Source organism: Monodelphis domestica, chromosome 3 (genome assembly GCF_027887165.1).
Source record: "Monodelphis domestica isolate mMonDom1 chromosome 3, mMonDom1.pri, whole genome shotgun sequence".
Classification (NCBI taxonomy): Eukaryota; Metazoa; Chordata; class Mammalia; order Didelphimorphia; family Didelphidae; genus Monodelphis; species Monodelphis domestica.
In genome coordinates this window covers 382,895,218-382,922,876 of record NC_077229.1, presented here as the reverse complement: position 1 = coordinate 382,922,876, position 27,659 = coordinate 382,895,218, and the positions used below count along the sequence as shown (strand labels likewise).

Genomic DNA, 27,659 nt, shown 5'->3' with positions numbered 1-27,659 from the left:
TACCTTTTTTGTTTTAGAAGTTCTCTCCCAGTTAGCACAGCTTTAGGCTGAAATCCTCCTGTGGTATCCCAATGTAAAGCACCTGCCTCTCCGGGATAATCCAGCCTTGGACTCTTCTTATGGCCATTGTTAAACTAATTGATCATACTTCCCAGTCCTTAATTTCCCAGTTTTGGCTCTGTTTGGTATGTAGCACTTTAGGCTCTGTGTTGGCCTTATATTAAGAACTTGTCTATTATCCTGATTAAAAATTTGGTTATCACTACTTTAGGGGTTCTGTGTTTTTTTCCAAGTTAACACTAGGTAATCTCAGAAACAAAATAAAGATGTTAACAAAAAATTTTTATTTTCCTTATTCTAATAACTGGTTGATGGGGCCAAAAATAATTCATTACTTTAAAAGCTGTGCTTATGCTTTTTTTTTTTATTATTCATGCAAAACAAATATACATTGCTCTTTGCAATCCATGCTTATTTATAGCGAGTTTTAGAAAACAAAGCCTTGGGTGTATTTCTATGTTTAAAAAAATATTTAAACAAATAGTAATTGTTGGGTGCAGATATGTACCCCTGGGGTTCGGGAAAGATACCTTTTGCAAGAATGCAAGTCTCCAAACAACTTAAAAGTAAAGAGATTTATTAGTAATGTTGCATTTTTGGCAAGCAAGACAGCATGAGCGGAGCAACATGGGAGGTATGGGAGGTTGCTCCCCAATGCCTCAGTTCTGGGGTTTTTATATTCAATGAAGACTTGACTCTGGGGCTAGAGGCTGGGGAGGAGTTTTCCCTGAAGGCATGGGGGTGGTTCTCATGATTTGGATCTATGGGACAATCAAAGGAGGATAATCCTCTCAGGATCAGATGTTTTGGGTTGGGACTCAGAGGGTGTAAGGGAGCAAAGGATAATAGTTTGTCTGAGTTTCTGGGGGTACAATGCCCATGACAGTAATGATCAGGGATTCTACAATAACACTAGGATTGGCTTGGCTTGGTGTTTTAGAAAAAAATTACATATCTGTAGCTGATGGGACCTCATAGGCAATCCCCACTCATTTCACACATGAGAAAATCTTGACCCAGAGACCTGTGACTTGCCCATGGTTACATGGTGGTAATTTTTAGAGGCAGTATTTGACCCCAGGTCCTCTAATCCAAGGTTACTCTGTTGGTAATTTTCATAGGAGGTCTCTGAACCCATATCATTTAAATGAAAAGAAAATATTTATTATGGTATTACAAATTTAAAAGCCTATTTGTTAACCAAATGTAAGAAATTCTGAGCATTCAAAGAAGAGGCTTTCTCCCAGTTCTATAGTTAAGCAATCAATGTTATCCTTTCCTAGAATTTTATTAAAACTGACATTTGATTTTCAAAGGTTTTGTGTGGCTCCTGATTATTGTAAAATATAACAATATTTTGATTTAAGCTTTTTCCATATATATTTTTAATTAAATTTGGGGTTTGAGATTTTCAGTGGGGCTGGGAGTCCATTATTTCGGAATCCTTTATTTCATCTCTTTAAAGTCTTCTGTGCTTCCCTGGTTAAATAAGCCATGCCTCCACCCTTCCTCTCTTTAAGTGGCCACTCCAGGTCTTATCAGCTTCTCCGGGGTAACAAGTTCATTGACCTACTTCCACTTTTCGCTACATTTGTCTCAAGTTCAGTTGCTTCAGTTATTTAGTTTTTCTTTACTTATTTAAAAAGCTTTTATATTGAGAATTTAACAATCATCAACAAACATTTCCAAAAAGAATAAAAAGATTATACGTGAATTAATGAACTTGGTTAAAAAAAGGTATATTAAATATGACAAAATCCCAATAAAATTGTCATCTTTGTCCCTTTGGGGACTTTTTTGTGTTTAAAAAGTGTTATAATGGTGCTCTTTAATTTTTTTTTCATGATTGTCATTTTCCATTCAGATGCTCCCCACGTCCCCTCCATGGCTGCCTTCCTCTGGTAACAACAGAGTCAAGCCAAACGAAATGGAGAGTCCATAAGTGAAAATAAACGCTTGTGCACTGCTCACTCTGTATCCGTGAGCACCCTTCACTTTCCCTCCTTCTCCGCAGTAAGGAAATTTACAAGCCGTCAGTTTCAGCCTCCCCCATTCCACTCTGTAGTCTGAGGGCACCGAGGGAACTCAGCCGGACGTGACGCCAGTCCCGTCGTTGATGGCGCTCCAGTTCCTTCCGGTCTCCGCGGTACGCCAGGGCCTAATCCCCCCCCTCCCACATCCCCTCCCTCCCCTTCACCTTTTCACTTTCTTCCTCCCTCTCTTATTTTCTTTTTCTCCACCTCTCCCCCCGTCTCACTATCCCTCACGCACGCCTCCACCTAGCTCTCCCCTCCCTCGCCCTTCCCCTTCCCTCCTCCTTCCCCTCCCCCCGCCTCCGCCCGGAAGGCTCCTGCCTCGGGAGCATCCGCGGCTGCGTCATCGCCGCCCCCCCCAAACAAGATGGACACCGCCGAAGAAGGTAACGCGCTGTCGCCTCCTCCCCGTCCGCCCCCGTGACACCCGCACCCTCGCTCCCCCCCTTGTCTCCCCGCCCCCGGGCTGCGAAGATCCCTCTAGCTCTCTTCTGTCCCCGGGTCTCTAGCCGCAGCCCCCTGGGCTTCCTCGGAGGGGGCAGGGGCTGGGTGGGGGGTCAGTTCCCTCGGCACCCGAGCAGGCGACCTGGGAACCCTGGGGCGGCCCGGAGGCGCCTCCTCTTCGTCCTCCCCTCCCCCCGGCGCGGGCGGGGCGGGCGGGGGCCACGGCTGCGGGGGACCTCGTTCCCCTCCCCTCCGCTGCCCGCGGGGGGCGCGCGCCCCAGCCTCGCGGGTGGGATGCTGTGGCCGGGGTGGGGAGATTGGAAGACTCCAGCCGCAAAAGCGGCTCCGTTCGCCGCTGAGAGGGAGCTGGGCTGGAGCCGTCCCTACCCCGGACTGACCTGACGGTGGGTCAGCCGCTATCGGGACTAGGCAGCCGGACAGCTGGACCATGGGGGGTGGGGGACAGCGACGTCGAAGGTGATTCGCTTCTCCTGCCCCACCTTCGTGTGTTCGTGCGTGTGTGTGCCTGTGTTTGTGTGTGTCTGTGTGTGTTGGGGTGAAAGGTCCTTCGAAGGGCTTCTCTACCCATCTTCCAGCTTTCTTCAGGTGCTTTTTTGCTCGCGGAGGGAGGCAGTTATAAACATGACTCTCCTTTCTTCCTCCCCCTTTTCTCTCTCCTCTTTGCCCTCGCAGACCCCAAACCCTAGGAGCACCTAGGAAAGGGAACGGGGCTTCGGCTTGCAAAATGCGACCCTCTTCTAGCAAAACAAATAATGGGGATTTTGTTGCAGGCCTCGGTGTGTTCGATTTCAATTTTTTTTTTCTCTCTGGAAATTTGCCTATTGACTCCTAATCCCTTTTCCTTTGAAAAATGTCGATAAATTCCTTTGTTGACTTTGAAAGTTGTGAAGGAAAACAAGGTCACCACTGTCACTAGAGTGGAGTGAACTGTACCTGATCAAAAACCTGTCCTTTGCTTGGCTGTGATTGAAACAATTTATTTACTAAGTCGAAAAAGGAAGATTGGGGAAACTAAAAAGGTTTCGAACATTTCAGTGTAGAATGTGGACCTTGATGTAAGGGTATATATGTGGTGATGTGCTTGAAGTTACACACCTGGTCATATGTAGTAAACTGACTGTTCTTTAAACAAAAAACAAAACAAAAAAATTCTCCCCATTTGTTAGTAATGTATTATGGGCAAAATAACATAGGAAATTGCAGAGGGAATTTGTGAAAGGATTCATGATGTAAGTAAAAAGAGAGCCCTGAGCCAGAGTAATGGTTTTGGACTCGGGAAATTTTGATTCTACTATTGTTAATCATGTACCATGGACAAGTCACTTAACCAATTCTGTTTTCCTGTCTCTTGGATAAGGGAGATAATTCTTGCTGTGCCTCACTGACTGGATTATTGTGAAGAAAGTACTATAGAAATGAAATGTCATTAATATATTTCCATACCCTGAACTACTTTAGAGTTTTTTAATAGCTTCTAATTTATGTTAAAATGTTTTAGATTTATTTATGCAGCCATAAATATTTTTCCATTACATGAATAAATTGGATAGTTTTAGGTTATGTAAACCAAATTGGACATTTGAACAAAGTCATAACTGTTATAATTAGTGCATAAAGAACAGTTAAAAGAAGTCTGAATTTCCATTTTTAGTTGCTTTTATAAAATTCATTTCTGAGATTTTGAAAAATGCTCTCATAATAATGGGTAATGACTTCTCTCTGGATTAGGTGATGCTGGTGAATTATTTCCTTTTGGAGAGGTTTTTCTGTTGTCTCCACAGTATCCTTAATATATTCTTGAAATTCCATATGGTAATAGGAGGAGATTTCTGTGGAAAACATAGTAAAGAAGACAACTCAAAGTTCAGAATGGTCATCACTGTCACTAATATTTGAAATGAATATTGACTCTGAAGCAAGTGTTTCTGGGCTTAAATTTTATTCTGACTTATTTTTCTCTTTTATTCTGCTTATTGGATATAGCTATATCCAATAGTCTTTAATTATTATTTTTTCCTAAAACCCTTACCTTCAGTATAGGCCAGGCAGTTGGGGTTAAGTGACTTGTCCAGAATCACATAGCTAGGAAGTACTTGAGGATAGCCAATAGTCTTTTAGATAGAACTTTCCCAGTCTTACCTAAGAGACTAATAGAATGATAGAACTAGATGAGACCTTGGAGATCTCTTGCAGCTTCTCATTTTACAGATTAGGATATACAAGAGGCTCAAGAGAGATGAAATGGACTGCCTCATGTCATGGAAATGCAAATGGCATGTCTAGGAAATGGCAGTCCTATAATTTTCTTGGCCATTCTTTTCCTCCCAAGGCTTTATTATGGCTTATTGGAGATTGACACACACACATGAAGCCAGAAAACTTCTTTCAGCTAGTTCTCTTTTTTTTTTTTAAATATATTTTATTTGATCATTTCCAAGCATTATTCGTTAAAGATCATTTTCTTTTCCTCCCCTCCACCCCCCATAGCCGACGCGTAAGTCCACTGGGCATTAGATGTTTTCTTGATTTGAACCCATTGCTTTGTTGATAGTATTTGCACTAGAGTATTCATTTAGAGTCTGTCCTCTGTCATGCCCCCTCAACCTCTGTATTCAGGCAGTTGCTTTTCCTCGGTGTTTCCACTCCCATAGTTTATCCTTTGCTTATGAATGGTGTTTTTTTTTCTCCTGGATCCCTGCAAGTTGTTCAGGGACATTACACCGCCACTAATGGAGACGTCCATTACGTTCGATTATACCACAGTGTATTAGTCTCTGTGTACAATGTTCTCCTGGTTCTGCTCCTCTCACTCTGCATCACTTCCTGGAGGTTGTTCCAGTCTCCATGGAACTTCTCCACTTTATTATTCCTTTTAGCACAATAGTACTCCATCACCAACATATACCACAGTTTGTTCAGCCATTCCTCAATTGATGGGCATCCCCTCGTTTTCCAGTTTTGGGCCACCACAAAGAGCGCAGCTATGAATATTTTTGTACAAGTCTTTTTGTCCATTATCTCTTTGGGGTACAGACCCAGCAGTGCTATGGCTGGGTCAAAGGGTAGATATTCTTTTGTCGCCCTTTGGGCATAGTTCCAAATTGCCCTCCAGAATTGTTGGATCAATTCACAACTCCACCAGCAATGAATTAATGTCCCTACTTTGCCACATCCCCTCCAGCATTCATTACTTTCCTTTGCTGTAATGTTTCAGCTAGTTCTCTTGGTGTGAACTCATACCAATAAACCAATCCCAAATGTCTGTTTTTTAGAAGGCACTTAGTTAGCTCAGGGCAACCATTTATGAAAACAGGATTCATTTTGGGTATAATTTAAACCATTTTTGTTTGTTTTTAATCCATAAAAGAAACTGAATAGACCTTATGTTTCAATGGCCTAGCATGTATGGTAAATACTGTAGTAACATTTCATTTGATAACTTTCAAACATACTTCTGGTGTTGTATTAGGACATTGAATCATAAAATACCACAATTTTTGGTGAATTGAAATTGTAGGTTATAGAAAAGGCAGTGGAGAGACTCATAGTAGAAGTAAATAAGCTGAGCTATATATTACTCAAAAATAATTGTATATAAGTTTTATAAAAGAAGTAATAATAATAGTAATTGACATTTATATATTGCCTTAAGGTTTGCAAAGCACTTCATATCTCATTTGAGTCTTATATCAATCTTGTGCGATATATCGCAGATTTTAGTATCCACATTTTAGAGATGAGGAAACTGACTATAAAAGTTTGACTTGAGTTTTCTCATTTAGATACTGAGGATCAGAGTTGGAACTTGAACCCAGATCTGCTTCTTGACTTTAAAGTCTTGCACTTCTCTGCCAATCAGCCTGTCATTCAGTTATATATGACCCAAAAAGGAAGTGAGAATGAGGGATTACATAGTATAGATTAATTGCCTATAATGTTAAAATTGAAGGCCCCCACAAGTTTGACCTTATAGGAAGAGGGTCAGGGGTGGGGGTAGGGTCCAGAATAATGGACAAGAATTGCTCATAAGATGTAAGCAGGTTGCAAGTCACAGTATAGAAGGGAGTATACCTCTCTCCAGCAGTGATCTTGTCAAAGTATTGAAGCATTGGCATTCTATGTGTATCTCACATAATACTAGGCTAATAGAACTTTAAGATTTGCATCTTCTTTAGAGATTATTTAATCTCCTAAACATAAAATATGCTGAAGTATATGAATATTTTTCAGAAGGGAAAGTTAAATGATCAGTTAAAGGTTCTATTTAAATTAATTACCTTAATTAATTTAGAATATTTTTCCATGGTTACATGATTCATGTTCTTTCCCTCCCCTCCTCCCAGAGTTGATGGGAAATTCCACTGGGTTATACATGTATCATTGTTCAAAACCTATTTCCATATTATTAATATTTGCAATAGAGTGATCATTTAAAGTAAAAATCCCCATGCATATACTCATCAAAGGTTCTTCTATTTAGATTTAGATATTTCCTGAGGCATGTTAGAAAGGAAATGGGAATGGGAATAATCTACTCGTTCTTTGAGATTATCCTTGATGAAGAGAGAACAGGCAGGTTTTTTATAAATTATAGTCTATAGTAGATTACTTCTTTGGATGTACACAGTGGACAAAAGACTGTGCAAGGACTTCCTGTGTTTATTATTGCTTGTAAAACAGAATTTGACAGGGGGGTAGCTAGGTGGCTCAGTGGAGCCAGGCGAAGAGATGTGAGTGCCTGGGTCCAAATCTGGCCTCAGACAATTCCTAGCTGTGTGACCCTGGGCAAGTCACTTAACCCCATTGCCAACCCCTACCTGTCTTCTGCAATGTAACCAATACACAGTATTAATTCTAAAATGGAAGGTAAGGATTTAAAAAATTTTGATTCAGTAGAGCAAAACCTTACCTTAAACATGAACTTAATATTTCTTGAAAGATGTGATAATAGATTATTTTGAGTCTTTTATTAACATAAAATGAGCAAGGATATTCATTCAGTCATTAAAAGTCTTTATCACTGTCAAGAATATCCAGTGCAGTGTCTGACTGCTGGAAGAAGGATTCCCTGAGATCCTAGAGGAAACAGATGATTCTACCAAGCCTTGGAACATTATATTCTAGAGTTCAGTCCATTTGTACAGCAAAAATCAAGTGGATGAAAAATCTCCTACTTTCCAGATTTTGATAAGCATTTGGATGATAGAAAATCTGTATCCAGGCCATCAGTATAACTATTTAGATAAACACTGCAAACCAGACAGTGACTTGGTCCTAGGATTGAACAGGAGGAGGATAATGGACTATTTTGCCTTTGGGAAATTGCATAGTACTTTTACTGACCCCAAGCTTTCCTCTAGGAGAAAAAACTCATTTCAGATAATACTGTCTTAGCCATGAGTAATGGAATACTGATGCCTTAAGAACTAAAAGTTGAGCATCACCCAAAGGCATTTGGTAAGCATAGGTAGGCTGCGTTAACTTCATATTACTGTTTTGTTGTTTGAGAAGCAGGAAAAAAAGATCTCTTTAGGGAGAGATACATGTAGAGTCCAGTGGGTTACCTAATGAGAATGAAAGACAATCAGTGAATAATCCTTGCTTTCTTTTTGCATCTGTGAAATGTCAAAGAGTCTAAAGTAAGGTAACTAGTGCATTGTGTGTGGATGGGGAAGATTGGTGGTGCATCTGTAGGACATGTGTAGAATAGCCTACTTCTAAGAACTTTCAACTGACCATTTAACCACTTAGTTAATTCAGTACTCTAATGTGTTTTAATAAGTGTAACTAAGAGTCATAGAATCAGAAACCATGGATGAGTTATGATTTGGACCTTTGGAGAGAGTGTCAACGTGAATGAGAACATAGATCCATGATCCATTGTAGTTTGGGAGAGAAGAGAATAGGCTCAAATACTTATATGAATGAATGGAGAATATGTTAATGACTTGTTTATGCAGCATCTTTGGAATGAGTTACTCTATATATGAATTTGCCATAGAGTTGAAATTCCTTAAGTCCCAAAACTTGCTTTAGTTGAATCCTTTTGGATGGGTACCTTTCTAAAATTTAATTGACGTTTCCCTACTTGGCTAAATTGAGTTGACTGAGCTATGTGTCTATATCTATATCTATATCTATATCTATATCTATACATATTTTTAAAACCCTTACCTTCCATCTTGGAATCAATACTATGTATTGGTTCCAAGGCAGAAAAGTGGTTAAGGGCTAGGCAATGGGGGTCAAGTGACTTGCCCAGGGTCACACAGCTGGGAAGTGTCTGAGGTCAAATTTGAACCCAGGACCTCCTGTCTCTAGGCTTGGCTCTCAATCCCCTGAGCTACCCAGCTGCCCTCCATATATTTTTTAAATGACTTAGAAATCACTATAAGTATCACTTGTAATATTGCTCAGCAACATATCAATGGTGTCAATAGCTATTGAGTAGGATAGGGTTATTTGTTTCTATGCTTTTTACTACAGACTTTTGTTTTGGTCTACTTTTTATAGCTGTCATATACTCCTTACAGCTTTTTCAATGTGCCTAGCTCCTACATTCACTGTGAGTGGGAGTAGGGAATGAACATGCAGAAACCAATGCCTTCCATCAGATTACCTTCCTTCCATTCATGTTGTATATAATTTATATGTACTTCTTTGCTTTTATATCCCTGATCAAAATGTGAGTTTTTTCAGTTTGTACCATGTTTTCACCCTTCTTTATGTATCCAGCATATAGTATAATGAGTGGTACGTAGCAAGTGTTTATTAAATGTTTGTTGATTTACTGACTGGCCCCAAATTCAAATGGTTACACTTAATGGAATTGTTGGAAACCTTAGAGTAGATTTTGAGTGAGGTTTGGAGATACTTTCCTTTGAGTGAACTACTTATATCACAGAATTTGAGAGTTGTAAGGACCTTGTTGACCTTCTAGTACCACCCACATTACAAAGGAATCTCCACCATAACTAACAAATAAATGATTCTCCAGCTTCTTTTTGAAGACTTTTTAGGAGAGAGAAACCCTCATTACTTAGCTGGCTATACAACTTTGGGACTTAGGATTACTTGACTGATTTCTCTACTATGCCTTAGGAAGCTCATCATTGAGACAATGTCATCTTTAAGTTCTTCATCACCCTTAGTATTGTAATTCATTTCTGTTTTTATTTACCTTTCTGATTTTAGGGTAGGACCATGAGCTCCAAATTTCTATTTAAGGAATTAAATAGCTCAAACATCTTTTCATTTCTTACCTGCCTGTACTACTTTCAGACTTTTCTGTTTGACTTTTCTAGGGTGTTCCTCTTCCACCCCAACCTTTTCTTTTCCTTGTGTGTTGTCTTCCTCCATTAGATTATAAACTCCTTGAGGACTGTCTTTTTTCAAACTTTTATCCACAGCACTTAGCATAGTGTGTGGCACCTAGTAGACACTTAATAAATGTTTATTTTTTTTTTTTGCCTATTGATTGCTTCTTGAGGCAGTCCATTCTACTTTTGTGTTCAGCCATTTTATTCATGTTTGATTCTATGTGACTCTATTTGGAATTTTTTGGCAGTGATACCAGAGTAGTTTGCCATTTCTTTTTTCCATTTCATTTTATATGAGGAAACTGAGGCAGACAGACAGTTAAGTGGCTTGCTCAGAGTCACAGAGCTAGAATTTGTCTGAGGCCAGCTTTGAACATACGAAAGATGAGTCTGGCACTCTTATCCATTATTTCACCTGAATAGCCCTAATTGTTAGGAAGTTTTTTCCTGTTGTCAAACCACAATTAGCCTGTTACCAACATCCACAAATAGTTTATGGGAAATCGTTTAGACTCTGGACCCCTGACCATTCTGATGAAATAATAAATAATGAATGAATCAAAAAACAAATCCCAGAAACAGTAACTGTGAATCTGGAAATGTCAGGGAGAAGTGGCTACTTCCTTTGCCATCATTGTACCAAATTCTTTGGATAATTACTGCTTTATAGTATAGTTTGAGATCTGATCCTGCTAGGTCCCCTTCCTTCCTGCTCTTTTTCATTATTTCCCTTTAGAATCTTGATTCTTTGTTCTTCTCAACGAATTTTATTCCTTTTCCCCCACCTCTCTAAAGTAACCATAGGAGCTATCTTATTAGGCCTTTCTCCTACTAAGACACATCAGCAGCTATTCTCTGTTATAATAGGATCATGACATAGACCTGGAAGAGGTTTTAGAGTTGACTGAGTCCAAACCCTTTATTTTACATATGAGAAAACCGAGGCCCAGAGAGGTTAAGTGACTTAGCAAGAGTCACATATTGTTTGAGGTAAAATTTGAACCCAGGCCTCATTGATTCCAAGTCTAGGACTATCCCCATATATCATGTTTATTTTCATTATAGTCTGAAAGTATTATTTGGAGCATTGAGAAGCTCTTATTCACCTACAGTTTCACATTTAACCCAAGATGTGTGAGGCTTGAACCCAGGTCTTTTGAATGAGAGGCTTCACTTTTTTTTTTGGTCCCTTTGTCATGTTTTTTCATGGGCAGTCAGTCAACAAACACTTATTAATGTTTACTATTTGCTTAGGTACTAGGCTAAGCCCTGGTGATAGAAGGAAGGCAAAAGTGGGTCCTGCCCATAAGAAGCTCATGTTATAATGGGAGAGAATGTATAAATAACTAGGTACATATAAAATATACAAAGCGGGGGATGGTGGTGGTGGTGGTGGTGGTGGGGGTGATGGCCATAGAAATAGACCAAGAAAGGATTCCTTCAAAAGGTGGGATTGAAGTGAGTCTAAAAGGAAGCCTGGAGGAGGTATAGGAGAGAATGGGACATAGCCCATGTAGAAGTCATAGAGACAATAAATGGGGTGTCAGGTGAGAGGACCATCATAGAGGGCTGTGGTGGGGAACCTGTGGCACACATGTCAGAGAGGGCACTCAGAACCCTCTCTGGGTACCTGCACATTGCCCCAGCACAGAGTTCACCAAAGTTTGTTACTGGAAAGCACCGAACTAAGATTTGTATTTGATCCTGGAGGTAATTAAGAGCTACTGGAGTTTGTTGAATAGGGGATAACATGGCCAGACCTTTGCTTTAGAAAAATTACTTTGACAACCAAATAGGGGATGGATTGGAGTGGAGAGGTAGACCAGTTAGCAAGCTTTTGAAGATAGTCCAGGTTAGAGGTGGTAAAACCTGAAGTAGACTGTGACTGTGTGACTGTAGGGAAGGTAGAGTCATTGCAAGTAATTGTTTATAACACTAGGTTTTGCGCAATACTTACATATGCCTAATTTTATCCTGAAATATGCATGGCAGCACAGGTTTCTTTGCTTTCTACATGTAAACAAAAAGATGGATGCAATTCTTGCATGCTGAGGTAAAGAATTCTAGGAGAGGTCTAACTTTTTCTGTGAATGATGCAACATGAAGACAGTTGCATTTATAACAAAGCCTAGGTAGCTACCCCAAGGGGCAAAATTTATTTCAGTCTACTGCTACTTCTCATCTCTAGTTAAACTTTGGTTTGTTTTGGTTGATAGTTACAGCACTGGAAAGCTACATTTGAATTAAAGTATTCCTTAGCATTTAAAGTGGGCCTTCCTTTGAAGTGATTTGTCTTTATCCTCATTAGTTATATGTCTTGACAAAACTATGAAATAAAGGTTTTTGTCATTATTGATGAAATGTCTAAAAAAAGCACCTGGATTGTGGTATATGGGAAAGGGTGATTGAAGTCAGTCCATTATTTAGGTAGAATTTATTAAATGCTTTCTAGGTAGTGGGCACAGTGCTGAAGGCACTGCTGCCATAAAGAAAGGTAAAACAGGATAAATGGGGGAGGGGGGCAGGTAATGTCAGAAGACACTAGCATTAAGGGAACTTGAGACTTGAAGGGAGCCAGAGAATCTAGGAGGTGGAGATGGGGAGGTAGAGTGTTCCAGTCATAAGAGGCAGCCAGTAGAAACAGACTGGAGATGAAGTGTTGTCTTGTTCAAGGATCATCAAGGAAGGCAAGTGTCATTGAATTTAAGAGTACATTGAGGGGGAGGAAGGTGTAAAAAGACTGGAAAGATAGGAAGGGGTCAGCATGTAAAGGGCTTAGGATGCCAAACAGAAGATTTCATATTTGATCCTGGTGATAATACAGAGCCACTGAAGTTTATTGGAAAGGAGGAAGATATGGTCAGACTTGTGCTTTAAGAAGATCAGTTTGATAGCTGAGTAGAGAATGGATTGAAGTGGAGAGAGATTTGAGGCAAGGAGACCAACCAGCAGGTTATTGCAATAATCCAAGAATGATGTGAAGAGGACACTCAACAGAATGTTGGCTTTAGTAAAGAGGAAAGAAGGGGACATCTTTGAGAGATACTATAAAAGTAGAAACACTAGAACTTGAACACTGACTAGATAGGTAGGTATGAGAGCTTAGGATACTGGGAAGATAATGATATCCTTGGCAGTAATAAGAAAGTTAGGAAGAGGGGAGAATTTTTGGGGAAAGATAATGAATTCAGTTTTGAACACATTGAATTTAAGCTGTCTATTGGAATTCAGTTCAGGATTTATAAAAAGCAGATGGAATTGTGAGACTGGGAAAAAAAGAGAGAGAGGGTAAGCCTGGAAAAATCTAAAAATTATCTGCATAGAGATAAATGATAACCAAATCCATGGGAACTGATGAAATCTTTAAGTGAAATAATATAGAGGGAAATCATCTAAGTAAGGTCAGAGAGTTGTGGGATCCCCACTGTTAGCAGGTAAACCTAGTGAAGATCCAGCAAAGGAGCCTGAGAAGGAACAATCAGATAGGTAGGAGGAGAACCTAGGATAGAGCAATATCACAAAAACCTACATAGAGGAAAGTATGAAGGAGAAGAGGATGATAGCATCAGAAGTTTGCAGAGAGATTAAGAAGGATGAGGATTGAGGAAAGGCCATTATTCTGGCTTTTTGAAATTGACAGGGAACTGTAATAGAAAAGGAGCACAAAGGGCAACTGGTTGGCTCAGTGGATTGAAAGCCAGGCCTAGAAACAGGATGTCCTGGGTTCAAATTTATCCTCAGATACTTCCAAATTGTGTGAAATGACTGGGCAAGTCATTTAACCACCTTTTCCTAGTCCTTACTACTGTTCTGCCTTGGAAGCAGTACAGAGAAGGTAAGGGAGAAAGGAAGAAAGGAAGGAAGGAAGAAGAAAGAAAGATTGATTAGTTATGTAAAATTGAAATTTGAACTCTGGACTTCAATCCCCACAAGTCCTTGCTCCACTTCCCCAAAATGCTTTGTAATCTCACGGAATTCTGAGGTGGGCGAGATTGAGAAGGTACTTAAGCTGATTGCAAAGGCTTTTGAGCTCTCTCTTTTTGGACTTCTGTTTTGGAGCAGACATGGCTCTTTCCATAATGTAGGTGAGGTCTTGTCTAGGCCTCTGGCCTAGGCACATTTTCCTTATCCTGTATTTTCTTTAATCCTTAATTTTAATAAACCTCATAAAATATAATACTCCTTGCAGAGAGAAACTAATTTCTACCTGCCTCAGTCTCCCCTAAATTTTAATCTTTACAGTTATTAGTCATTAGTAACTTTGCAGAGAACAATTTCAGTTGAATGTTGAGGTTGGAAGCCAGATTATTAAAGAGTTAAAGAAGAAGAAAGGTACTAGAGATATCTATTATGGGAGTCTTCTCAAAGAGTTTAGCTATGGAAGTAGGGAGAGATATAGGATAAATTAAATTAGGGTTTTTTGAAGGTAGTGTATTTGTTGTGGTCAGTAGGGAACAATTGAATATTAGTGAGAGAACAGAGATTATAGAGATTATTATAGGCAGTCTGCTAGAGAAGAGCAGATGAAATGGGATCACTTGTATATGTAAAGGGATTTGCCTTTGCAAGGCATAGGCATATTCTTGCATATTCATGCAAGAATAAGGCCACTTTTTAATGTGAAATGGGTGCATAAGGACATAGTGACAAAAGGCACCTGAGATGTGGAGGAGACAAAAAGGAAGTTTTCTGCAAATGGTCTCCCACTTTTTTTTAAATGAAATATCAGGCAAAATCCTTAGCTGAGGGGGAGGGAGAAGTTTGAGAGTCTTAAGGTGGAGTTAGAGGACCTGGGGTTTAAATCCCTACTCTGCCACCTAATCTTGTCTGACTTTAGGCAGATCTTTTAGCTCTTCTACCCTGTATCCTCATTTTTGAAATGACAGGGTTTGCTAATAACCTCTAAGGTCCTGTCTGTCTCAAAATCTGTGTGATCTGTGTGATCAGCTCATGAAATCACCCTTTTGGAGGATGGGGAAGAAAACAGTATAGAATCATATATAATTCTAATTTGAGTTCCTTTAATTTGTTAATTTATTCTTCAAACATTTACCAAGACCCAACCTGCTTAAGGCATAATGCCAAGTGCAATATGTATAGTTATGTTTTAGAAAGATGCTATTATTCAAAGGAGCTTTGAGATATTAGTATGGACTTCTAACTCTATTGCACTTTTTATTTTTGGATGTGATTTAGATGCTTACCTGACTTCACTAAGATTCCTCACAGTAAGGGTAAACCACATTTTAGGGAGGAAACCATATCAACAATTAGTTTGGCATTTTTATACCTTTACCCTCATTTCCTTTTTAATGGTTTGCTTCTTACCAAGATTTAGAGACATTTCCTTTCATCTTTGATCCCTCTCATGCCTCTTAGCCTCAGTTTTGGCTTCAGCTAGTCAAACAACAAATATATATATATGTGCACCATGCTTCATGTCTTGTCTTCTTAGAATGTAAAGTGCCTGGCAGGCAAGGACTGTGTTTCTTTTTGTTACCTAGCTTCTAAGTGTTTAATACATGCTTGTTGTCTTGCTTGGTACTGTGTTAAGTACAAGAGAGAGACAAAAATGAGTCTTAACTCATTCAGAGGAAATAATATCCATATGTCTAGTTTTGTACAAAATGTTATGCAGAGTAATTGTGTAAGAAAGTAGTAAGGAAGTAGGTGAGGGAATCAGGAAGGGTCTTATATAGTGAGTAGTTGGTGGGATATTAAGAGGCAGAGGAAAGGAGGGAAAGAATTTCAGGCATGGATGACTATGTAAAGGACATGGAGACTGGAAATGCAATGGCATATATGTGAAGAATAAAAAGAATGCTCATTTGTTTGGACTAGTATATAGGTGCAGTATGTGGAAAGATAACTTGGAGCCAAGTTAACCAAGGATTTAAATGTGCAATTCTTGAAATAATTGCAAGTTTATTGAGCAGAGAGAGGAGTGGTATGGTTAGTGGCCTGGTTACTTTAGAAGAGTGGTTCTCAAAGTGTGGTCCTGAGTATATGATTTATATGCAACACAACTAGCCATATTACTTGTTGTTCAGTTGTTTAATCCTGTCAACTCTTTCTGATCCCTTGGACCATATCATACTAATACTGTCCAAGGGATTTTCTTGGAAAAGGTACTGGAGTACTTTGCCATTTCCTTTTCTAGTAGATCCAAGTTAAGTGACTTGAATAGAATCACACAATTAAGTGTCTGAGGTCAGATTTGAATTTAAGTTTTCCTAACTCCAGGTCCAATGCCCTATCTCTTGAGCCATCTAGCATATTACTAAGGAATTCAAAATTGGGACGTTATCTAGGCCAGAGAGCACAATATTTTCTTGTACCTTGGCTAACATAGAATAGTTTTTTAAAATTCTCTCTTACCTGGTTTTTAAAAATAGGGTTATTTCAATAAACTCATTTATATGCATAATTAAGTATTAAAAAACCCTTGGCTCACAATAACCAGTGAGGTAGGTAATATAAATAATATCTCATAATTAAGGAAACTGAAAGTTAATGAAGTAACTTTCTCAAAGATACATAGCTACAAAGTGTCTAAATCAGAATTTGAAATGAAGTACTGTATTTCTGATTCCAAATCTACATGATATTGATTTTTTTTTTCCTTCAGAACATGGAAAAATCCAAGCAATGGAGCAAAATATCCAAGAATGTTGTGATAAAGTTAGGGAAATAAAGCTAGAACATTCAACAATGCAGTTCAAAAAAGCATTTGTTATACAGTGCCCTCTGTGTAACACATTGTGCTCTGCTAGTCTCTGAGGTTGCAAAGAAAAAAAGGAACTTAAATTTAATGAGGTGAATACAAAATATACTCAGGTAAGGAAATACAAAGTAATTCAGAAAATAGAAAGCAGTAGATTTAAGTGGAGATTAAGAAAGGCTTCATGTAGGAGATGGTACCTTTAATAGGCCAAACTCAGGTTGGAGTGTATTCTAGGTATATTTGCCTATAGAGTGGTATGGAAATATGTGATGGAGTGTCAAGTTCTGGGAACAATTTGCAGTCTGGTTTGGTATTGTCTAAAGGGGAATAATATGAACTACTTTAGGAAAGATAAGTGAGAGCCATATTATAGAGTGCTCATTGTCAGACTGAGTTTATATTTCATTTTGAAAGTAGTAGGGAGCTTCTGGAAGATTCAGTGATCAAGGCAGTAACCTGGTCAGAATGGTGTTTTAGGCAAATTATTTTGGTAGCTACATGAGGGAAGAATTGGAGAGGCAGTACTTGGGAAGAAGAGATGAATTAGGAGACTATCATAATACAGGAAAGAAGGGAGATAGGCGTGAAGTAGGTTAGTGATTGTGAGAATGAAGATGGAGGTAAGAGTTGTACCAGTATAAGTTAGACTTCTCAGCTAATAAAAAGTAAGGGAGTAAGGGAGATGGAATCAAGAATGACTTGAAGATTATGAATCAATATAATCAAGATTAAAAAGAAAGCAGAATTTTGCAGTGAATATTTCTGATAAAGGTCTTATTTCTCAAATATATAGAGAACTATGTCGAATTTTTAAAAATGTCATTCTCTAATTAATAAATGTCAAATGATATTAACAGCTAGCTTTTAGATGAAATCAAAGACTTTTATAGTCATAAGAAAAAAAAACTCCAAATCACTCTTGATTAAGAGAAATGCAAATTAAAGCAACTCCAAGTACCACCTCACACCTACCACATTACATTAATCAATATGACAGAAAAGGATAAATGTTGGAGGGAATGAAGGAAATTTGAGAACAGAATTGTGATCTGATCCAGCTATTCTTAGCAATATGAAACTACCCAAAGGGTTCAAAACTGAACATACCTTCTGATACAGCAATACCCCTAAGACTGTGTCCCAGGAAGATTCTTTAAAAAATGGAAAAAGACTTATTTTTACAAAAATATTTATAGTAGCTTTTTGTAGTAGCAAAAAATTGGAAATTGAGGGGTTGTCCATCAATTGGGGAATGACAGAACATTTTGTGATATATGCTTATAATGGAATTATTGTGCTTTAATAAATGATGAGCAAGATGATTTTGGAAAAATCTGGAAAGATTTACACAAACTGTTGCAAAGTGAAGTGAGCAGAACCAGAAGATGTTGTACACAGTGATAGCAGTATATTTTAATGAATTGTGAGTGAACCAGTTGTTCTCAGCAGTACATTGACAATCCCAGAGATTAAAAAATGGCATCTGCCCTCAGAGAAATAACTGATGCAGTGTAAATGCAAACTGAAACATACTTTACTTGCTTCGTTCTTTTGTTTGTTTGAGATCTCTTGCACAAAATGATCAATATGGAAAAATGTTTTACATGACTTAAATGAAAAATTTATATCAGATTGCTTACCATCTCAAGGAAGGGGGGGAGAGATGGGAGGAAAGGAGAGAATTTGGAACTCCAAAATATTAAAAAATGTTAAATGTAGGACTAGACTATTGGAGAGAGATTAGGGCTAGATGTATCAATTTTGGAATCAGCAGTATGAAGATAGTAATTTATTTCATGGGAGCTTGAGTTCCTTTCTAGAGAATAGAGAGAAAGGAAAGGGGGAGGAGAAAAGATGACTAGAGGGAGGGTAGATCAAGGAGAAATTAGTCCTAAGCAAAACATCCTTAAGAATTTGTAAAAATATTTTTAGCTTTTTGAGGTGTCAAAGAAGTAGAATCTGGAGAGGCCCACTCATCATTTGGGAAATGGTCGATTTGGATTTGATGCAATGCTATTGGACTGAAAGAAATGATGAAAGGAATGGTTTCAGTGAAACTTAGGAAGACATGTATGAATAATGAACTGACAACCAAAACAATCTGTACAGTGACAATAATGCTATAGAGACAGCTTTGAAATACAAAGGAACTGATCAGAATAATGATTAACCACACTTTCTGAGGACTAATGGTAAAATATGCATTAGGTTTGAAAGAACTGATTTTTGTTGGTTTTAAAAATAGAATGTTAGCCTTAAAATACTGTTAGGTTGACCTATGGGGTTAGTTGTAGCATATACAACAGAAGGTTTTTTTTTTTTTTTTGCCCATTACCAGAATATGAAAAAGATAGGTGAATAGGGAACTCATATTTGAGAGCTCCCTTCACCATCACATTTAGTTTATCTAGTTTAGTTATGTCAGACTGCCTCCTTGTGGTTTGATCTGAATTTGTAATGACATCCTGGTGTAAAGGACTGGTCTTGGAGTCAGGAAGAGCTGAGTTCAAATACTACCTTTGATATATAATAGCTATATGACTTTAATCAAGTTCACTTCTCACTGCTCCAGGCACTCCTTGACATACTTTATTAATGAGCTATGATCTGCATCAATAGAGAGTTTTCATAATGAGCAAATTACAGATAGGAGGACTGAAGTTGTATATAATGAAATTTATGTTTTAATGAAATAAATGCCATCTGAGGTTTTAGTTGTTTTGTTTTTTTTGGGGGGTAAAGGCCAATTTGGAACAGTTTTAGATGATTTTACTTTCCTTTTTTTAAAAACTCTTACTTTGTCTTAACTTTTGACTCTGAAGGGTAATAAGGGCCACTCAAATAGGTTTAACTGACTTGCCTATGGTCACACAGCTAGGAAGTGTCAGGTTAGATTTGAACCCAGATCCTCCCAACTCCCGGCCTGGTTTGGTGCTCTGTCCACTATGCCATCCAGCTGCTCCCTTTCCTCATTTCTTGAATAACATACAAGTCACACCTGTGTTCCCCTTCCCCCAAACCAAAAATCTTAGTAGCCAATTTCTAATTTTTAAAAAAGCACTTAGAACTCTATCTTGGTCATGGTTTATTCTCAAAAATCAGGGTTTTACTACTTATTTCATACCTAAAAACTAGCTTTGGAGGTTAATGTTGATTATTCTGTTGTAAATATTTTCATTTGTGTATTGAATTTGGAACATAAATATGGTTATTATTAATTACTGTTTAGTAAATGATGTCTGAGTTTCCCCATGATCTTAGATTCTCAGTTGAGACTTACTCTGTCAATATTTTTGTATTGAGAATATGTGGGGTCTGTCTTAATCCAATAATTGATTTCAGCAGATATAATAAAATTACTGTTCTTCCCTGTTGGATTTTAGTATTTGTTTGATTTTCATCTAATTCTGCAATGAAAGCTCTTACTCCTATCTTGTTTGTGTTATAATTTTATATTATTTTCTCCCTGACCTCTGAAAAAAATAGCACTCTAGGAGGAAGAATTTAACTGGGAAGCTATAATAGTATTAGGGATCAGGAAGTAGAACTCAAACATAGACTTGATGATATTTTATGTCTTTTATCTTATTCTCATTTCATATTCTCTCTTTAATTTCCATTTTGGTATTTTATTTTTATGTTGTTTTAATATTTTTCGAACTGTTGCAAATTAAATTATTGCAAAGGTTAATGTTTAAGCCATTTAAGGGTACAAAAACAACGTTTGGATGAAGCATTTCTCAAGGAAATCTTTTGGTAATTTGATCATATCTCCCTATATTGGAAAGTCAGAAGCAAAGTCCTCACTTCTGCCTCTGAGGTTCCTTGGCTTCCTTCAATGCCATTGGGTATGGGAAAACTTTTCAGATCTCATTTTTTTCTTTTGCCAAATGACCATGTGTCATCTTAATTATCTATATAGTATGTCCTCCCAGCATAACATTAGCACCTTTAGGTTATGAGCTATATTTGATTTGGTCTTTTTTTCCCTAGCTCCTCTGAACATAATTGGTACTTAATAAATGCTGATCGAATTGGACTAACAAGAAGTAGTCACAAATATAATTTGTATTCCAGGTTAGATCTTTGCTAAAGAGATGTTTGAATTAATCCAAGTAGCAACGGAAGTGAATTAATAATTTCTCAACAATGAAAAAAGGTAGTAGTATCAGTATTTCTCATGACTGCTAATGAAACTTCACATACATTCTCAATGAGGAAGAATTTGAAATTCAAAATTCAAAAAAAATTAATTTTGTTTTTACATGTAATTGAAAATAATATTTTTTAAAAATGTGCTTCGGGCAGCTAGGTGGCTCAGTGGATTGAGAGCCAGGTCCAGAGACTGGGAGGTCCTGGGTTCAGATTTGGCCTCAGAGACTTCCCTAGCTGTGTGACCCTGGGCAAGTCACTTCATTCCCATTGCCTAGCCCTTACCACTCTTCTGCCTTAGAACCAATACACAGTAAGATGGAAAGTAAGGGTTTTATAAAATAAAAAATAAATCAAAATGTGATTAGCCATTCCCCAATAGATCAACATCTATCATATTTCAAATTCTTGGATATCACAAAAAGTGCTGCTATTAATATTTTGGTGTATGTAGGAATTTTTTTCTTACCACTGACTTTCTTATAGCCTAGTAATAGAATCTCTGGTTCAGAGTACGGACATCTTAGTCATTTTATGTGCATTATTCCAAATTACTTTCTAAATTTACCATTTCACAGTTCTTATAGTATATTAGTATGCCTATAATTCCACAATTCTCCCAACATTGACTATTGTCATAATTAATGATTTTGAATATTCATATGGTTGTCTCCACTTGGCAATTCTTTTGTTAACTGTATATATTGGGAATGTGTATTTATATATGTATTATTTATTTATCTTGGATACCAAACTCTTTGGAAAGATATTTGATAACAAAGGTTTTTTCCTATATGACTCCTTCCCTTCTTAAGTGCATTAATTTTGTCTGTACAGAAATTTTCAATTTCATATAATCAAAGTTACCTATTTTATCTTTTGTAATTGCTTCTCTTGTTGGGTTTAGGTTGGGTTAAGAATACATCTCTGACATAACTATGAGACGTATATGATCTCAAAAATTTTTTTAGTATGATTTTTAATATTAAGGTCAGGTATACATTTAGAATGTATTGTGGGATATGTTATTAAGATGTTACTATAATCCCAATTTCTGCCAGACTAGTTTTTGTAGCAGTTTTCATCAGGTAGGAAGTTTTCCCTTGGTAATTTATGTTTTCTCTTTTATCAAACACTAGGTTATATTGAGTTTTACTTTTTCTGATTCCTGTGTCAAGTCTGTTCTATTGATCTATATCCATTTTTTTCAAACAAATGCCAGACGGTTTTGATGACTGCTTCTTTATAATATAGTTTGAGGTCTAGAAGTACCACTAGTCCGACTTAAATTTCTATTTCTTTCCTTTGATATTCTAGATCTTTTGTTTTTACAGATGGATTTCATTAATATTTTATCAAGATCTATAAAGTATGCCATTGGTACTGTGGGATAGCATTAAAAGTATAGATTAATTTTGGTAATATTGTTATTTTTATTATTTTTGCATTACTTAGCCATAGACACTGACCTTTTCCTTTTATTTAGGTTGTTCATTTCTTTATAGATTTACTGTATATAAGTTAGTGTGCTTTGATGGTTGATTCTCAGATATTTTATTCATTTTAATTTTTAATGGGATTTCCTTTCCTATTTTTATTTTTGGGATTTTGTTCCGTAGAAATGCTGCTAATTTTGATTATTTTGTAGTCTAGCTTTACTGAAGCTATTAATCTCAATAAGTAACTTTGTTACACTTAATCTTTTTTAAATTAACTTTTTACTTACATAAAGAAACAATTTTTGACAATTGTTTTCTGACCTTTTGTAGTTCAGATGCTCTCCCTACCCATCTCCCCTGATAAGAGGTTATACCAGTGCTTTCATACAATACATATTTTCATATTTCTCATGCTGAGTCAGAAGACACAAATCACACAAAAAAAAACTCACTAAGGAAATTAAGTGAAAGATGGCATGCTTTGATCTTCAGGGGGACTCCAACAATTCCTTCTTTGACTATGGATAGCATTTTTTATCAAGATAACTGAACCTTGTTTTGATGATAATACTGGAGTCTGTCACAGTTGATCATACTAAAATATTTCTTTTACTGTATAGTGTCCTTCTAGTTCTGTGCATTTTACTTTATATCAGTTCAGATTAAGTCTTTCTAGGTTTTTCTGAATTCATCCTGTTTGTCATTTCTTATGGCACGATACTATTCCATTACAACCATATACCACAACTTGTTCAACCATTGCACAATTAATGAATATCCCCTCAGTTTCTAATTCTTTTCGACTACATAAAGAGCAGCTGTAAATATTTTTGTAAAAATAGTCTTTTTTTCCTCTATCTCTGATTTTTTGGGGATACTGACCTATTAATGGTATCTTTGGATCAAAGGGTATGTGTAGTTTTATGACCCTTTGCCTGTGGCTCTCCAGAATGGTTGTGTCAGTTCATAGTTCCATCAATAATATCAGTGAGGGGTAGCTCAATGGATTGAGAGCCAGGCCCAGAGGCCAGAAGACGAGAGGTCCTGGATTCAAATGTGGACTCAGACACTATGTGACCCCCTGGGCAAGTTACTTAACCCACATTGCCTAGCCCATATCACTCTTATGTCTTAGAACCAGTACACAGTGTTGAATCCAAGATGGAAGGTAAGGGTTTAAAAAAAACCAAAAACCAGTGTGTCAGTGTCCCAATTTTCCCACATGTTCAACATTTATCATTTTCCTTTTTGGGTTATATTAGCCAATCTGATATGTTTGAGGTGGTGTCTCAGAGTTGTTTAATTTGCCCTTCTCTAATCAGTAGTAATTTGGAGCATGTTTTCATATGGTTATATTTTCTTCTTCATCTGAGAACTACCTGTTCATATCCTTTGACCATTTATCAGTACTGCACTTAGTTTTTAGAAATTTAATTATGTGGTTTCTCAGTCCATGGTAGCTTAACACTAGCAAATTGGAGTAATAGTGTGGTGAAGAATGCCAGAGATGGGCATTTTACTACTGATAGTAGTAAAAAGTGACTTTAGCAAAAGGGAAACAAATATAAAAACGGACACATGAACACAAAAGGATAGTTGGTTGGGAACATAGCATCAATAACTTTAGTCCACACTGCAATAAATATTGTTCATAATTATGACCCAGTTATTAAAACATTTTTATGTTCTTTTTTAATTTTAATTTTTTTAAACATTATTTTATTTGGTCATTTCCAAACATTATTCATTGGAAACAATATGTTCTTTTTTAAGAGGACAAAGAAGAAAAAAGTACCATAAAATAGTTTGAATAAAGTAAATTTTGTTGCTTAAAAGGATAGTTTTCAGTTATCTAGAAAATTCACTTAAATTTTCATTGTTGCTGATGTTGGGTAAGATGTATTATTTTTCAAATAGAGAATTATAGATTGTGAAGGGTTATACATTCTACAGGAAAAAGCCATTCATGGTTTTAAGCTCTGATATATAGGGAACATTGGAAAATGCATTAATTTACCATATGCCTTTTAAGATTGTCATATCTGTGGATTATTTTTCTGGCATTCCTCTTAAAGCGCTGGATTATTTTAAAGATAAAAGCATTGTAATATAGTAGGAAGACATGATAGTCTTTCTTTCCTTGATCTGGTCAAACTACAACTTGAGTATTGTGGTCAGTTGGCCCTCTACATTTAAAATGTTTAATTAAAAAGAAGTTTTCTCTCTCTACTGCTCTCTGAAAAAAAAGGGGGGGGGGAGAAAACCTTGTAACTAATAAGCTTAGTCAAGCAAAATAAATTTCCATATTCTAGACACTATATTTTAAGTGGATTCTTTATATGACCATAGGGAACTAATTTAAACTTCCTAAACCTTGAAGCTTTTCATTTGTAAGATATGGATAATAATACGTGGGAGTATGTATTTCATAGGATTAGGGTTCAAATCAAATGTCTCTTTAAGATGTTTTGTAGTATAATGCAACAAATCTTTAGCAGCCTTTTCCTATATTCTGAGAGAACCAACAACTGGAGAATCAGGAAAGACTTAACAAGGGAGTTGTGGTGCCTGAGCCAAGTTTTGAAGGAAGAAAAACTCTGAAGGGGGTAGGAGAAATACAGATGAAAAGGGTGCATATTCCAGTTAAGGCAGTGGGAATGGAATGGCTAATACTTTCCATTTTGCTGTAACAGAACTTTTGAAAGGGAGTAACCTAAAATGAGAATAGAAAGATAGTTGGAAGCCAAATTGTGAAGGACCATAAATGTGAGGTTTCTTACTTCTCTGTCTGATTTAAGATCCTGTGCAATTAGAATTTCTGTACCCTAAAACGATGATTCTCAGCACCTCACTTTCCTCCTCATGTTATATGCTGGGAATTGTGATTTTAGAGTACAGAAATTCTAATTACACAACCTTCATACCTCAAGACATAGTAATCCTGAAAGTGATTGTGCAAAAACTTTGTTCTGAAGGTAAGTTTAAAAACCAGTGATCCTAGGAAACCTCTTGGTAATGTTACCAGATTTCTACTAGACTCGGAATAGTTACTAGCAGTGCTTAACGCAGTGTTGAAGACACAGATGAGTGTGATCATCCCCTTTGGGACAGACAGTTTAGATGTTTGGTTTGCCACAGCCTCTGAATGCATTGTGATTTATACTAATGAAAGCAATGCATGTATATCTTTCTTATTCCTTGTTCTCTACTTCCATTCATTTGCCAATCTTTTTAAATATAATCAGACCTTTAGTTAGCCTGCATTTGTTGATGCTATACTGTGTGTTAGGCACTGTGAATGGCAAAAATAGGTCCATCTTTCAAGGAACCTACTTAATGTGTTGAAAACAAATAGGTATATAGAAGATAGATATAGAGTAGAAGCAATGTTACTCTACCTGGGAAGGCTATAGCAGCTTGAGTAGGTGTTGGGGAAAAGGATCATAAGTAACATTAACTTGACCTATACCTAGTAGAGGCTTTAGTAACTATCTAGACCAGCACGTGTTCATTTCACAGAGAATGCTAGTCCAGAGAATTTAAATGACTCATTTAAAGACACTCATATAAATGGTCCATGATGACCTGCTGAGGTTGTTAGCAAAGACTTTAAACTCTGGATAGTAAATTATTTTTTCCAGCTATTTCAGTTGAGCATCAGGACTAGAACTGATCATTCTAATACTGTTTATTCTGATTCTGAAGCATATGATTTTTCATTCTCAGATATCATGAATGACTTTTGACTCATTAAATTATCAGTTTATCAGAACTTTATTGTAAATATGAAATAATGCAATTTTATAGCATGGTCTAATGAAAATCTGCCTCTTCTATGTTGATCATTATTGATCTTTTTGATGTCATCATTCAGTGCATTCTTACATACTTTGGTATCACTGCTAGAGTATGTGAAGACCTGATGTTTCACAACATCCTCAAGTTCTAGCCAAGTGACTACTCACTATTTTCAAATGTTGCCATGCCCTACTCCCACTTTTGTACATTTCTGAGTCCCTTTTGCCTGGATGGGCATTTATTTCTTATTTTTCTGTCCTATCGAATCTTAAGTTCCTTCAAGACAAGGACAATGGTTGAGAAATTTTTCCATGTCCCAGGTGAAACTAAATTAAAGTTAAAGATAATTTCCATGATTTTTGTCTAAAAAATTCTCAATTTCTTTTTTTGTGGACAATTATGGAGCCATGGGGACCTTTTTTTTTTGTCTTTGTATCCCTAGCACCTAGCAAAGTGTGCCTAACAAATACTTGTTGATTGATTGTGAAAATCTTCATGTTCCAGCCTCCATTAAAAGCCTTTCTGGATCCCTCTAATTAGAAATGATCTGTCCTTCAAGTTTCCTATCCCAATCTTTTGGCTTTATATTAATTTATGTTTTAAAACATGTTCTAGGCATGTGTATATAGTGTCTTTTTTAAAAGTCTTATTTTGTAGCCACTTAGTAAATGTTTGCTGAAATGTTTGGAAGGCATACCCAAGATTATAGAATTCTCAAAAAAGTAGAGACTGTTTAATTCTTTGAATTTTTATCTTTTGCATTTAGCACATAAGCACTTAATAGATGTCGATTGAGTGATTTGTTGATTTTAAGTATAGGACCAGAAGAGTCTTCAGAGGCCGGTTAGTCCAAATACCATATTTTATAGATGAGGTTCCTGAGGTTAGGCAATTGGACCATATCTCCAAGATTTCTTCAGATTCTAACTTAATGAAATCATAAGACACTGTATAGTTTTGTATTGGAAAGCTAATTGCATTTTTCTGGCAAAGAAATGTAGAAATTAAAAAGAACTTTTGAATTAAAGAATAATAGATACCTCTTTATTTTTTTATTTTTTTTAAACCTTTACCTTCTGTCTTGGAGTCAATACTGTGTATTGGCTTCAAGGCAGAAGAGTGGTAAGGGCTAGGCAATGGGGGTCAAGTGATTTGCCCAGGGTCACATAGCTAGGAAATGTCTGAGGCCAGATTTGAACCTAGAACCTCTTGTCTCTAGGCCTGACTCTCAATCCACTGAGCCACCCAGCTGCCCCTGATGCCTCTTTATAAATAAAAATTTATACTTTTTATAAATATATAAATATATATAAATAAATAAATATATTTAACATATAGGTTGAGTGAAAATATATATCATTTCAAAAGATTAAAAACTTAAGGAAAGATGCATTTAAATATTTTTTAAAATTTTAATATGGAAAGGATTTTTAAAAACATAGTAGAAAGTTCATCCCTTCCCAACTATCCAATTTCCAACCATCCAATTTAACTATCATATGAAGTGTTCTTTATTATAATTTAAGAGAAAAGAAACAATTTTATCTAAAGAAGTCTTTTACTACCAATTAATAGCATAAAAGTATGTCCAGTGTATATTTATGAGAGAAATTATTTCTGTGTAGAAGTTACTGTTTGGTTCAGATAAGCTATGGTTTCCTTAAATTAG

At 36.8% G+C, this 27,659-nt stretch overlaps 1 protein-coding gene across 4 annotated transcripts in view; it reads left to right on the top strand.

The window, feature by feature from the left end:
• Nucleotides 1–2,155: 2,155 nt before the first annotated feature.
• MARCHF6 (membrane associated ring-CH-type finger 6) overlaps nucleotides 2,156–27,659 on the top strand; it is a 97,407-nt gene continuing 71,903 nt past the window's right edge. The window contains exon 1 of one of the 4 annotated variants that reach the window (XM_056824307.1): nucleotides 2,156–2,479. In XM_056824307.1, the coding sequence (XP_056680285.1) occupies nucleotides 2,461–2,479 (19 nt within the window). In that variant the 5' untranslated portion in view covers nucleotides 2,156–2,460. Of the gene's footprint in view, nucleotides 2,480–20,693; nucleotides 20,761–27,659 lie in introns of those variants that run through there. The other 3 variants (XM_056824304.1, XM_056824305.1, XM_056824306.1) reach the window with 3 other exon arrangements.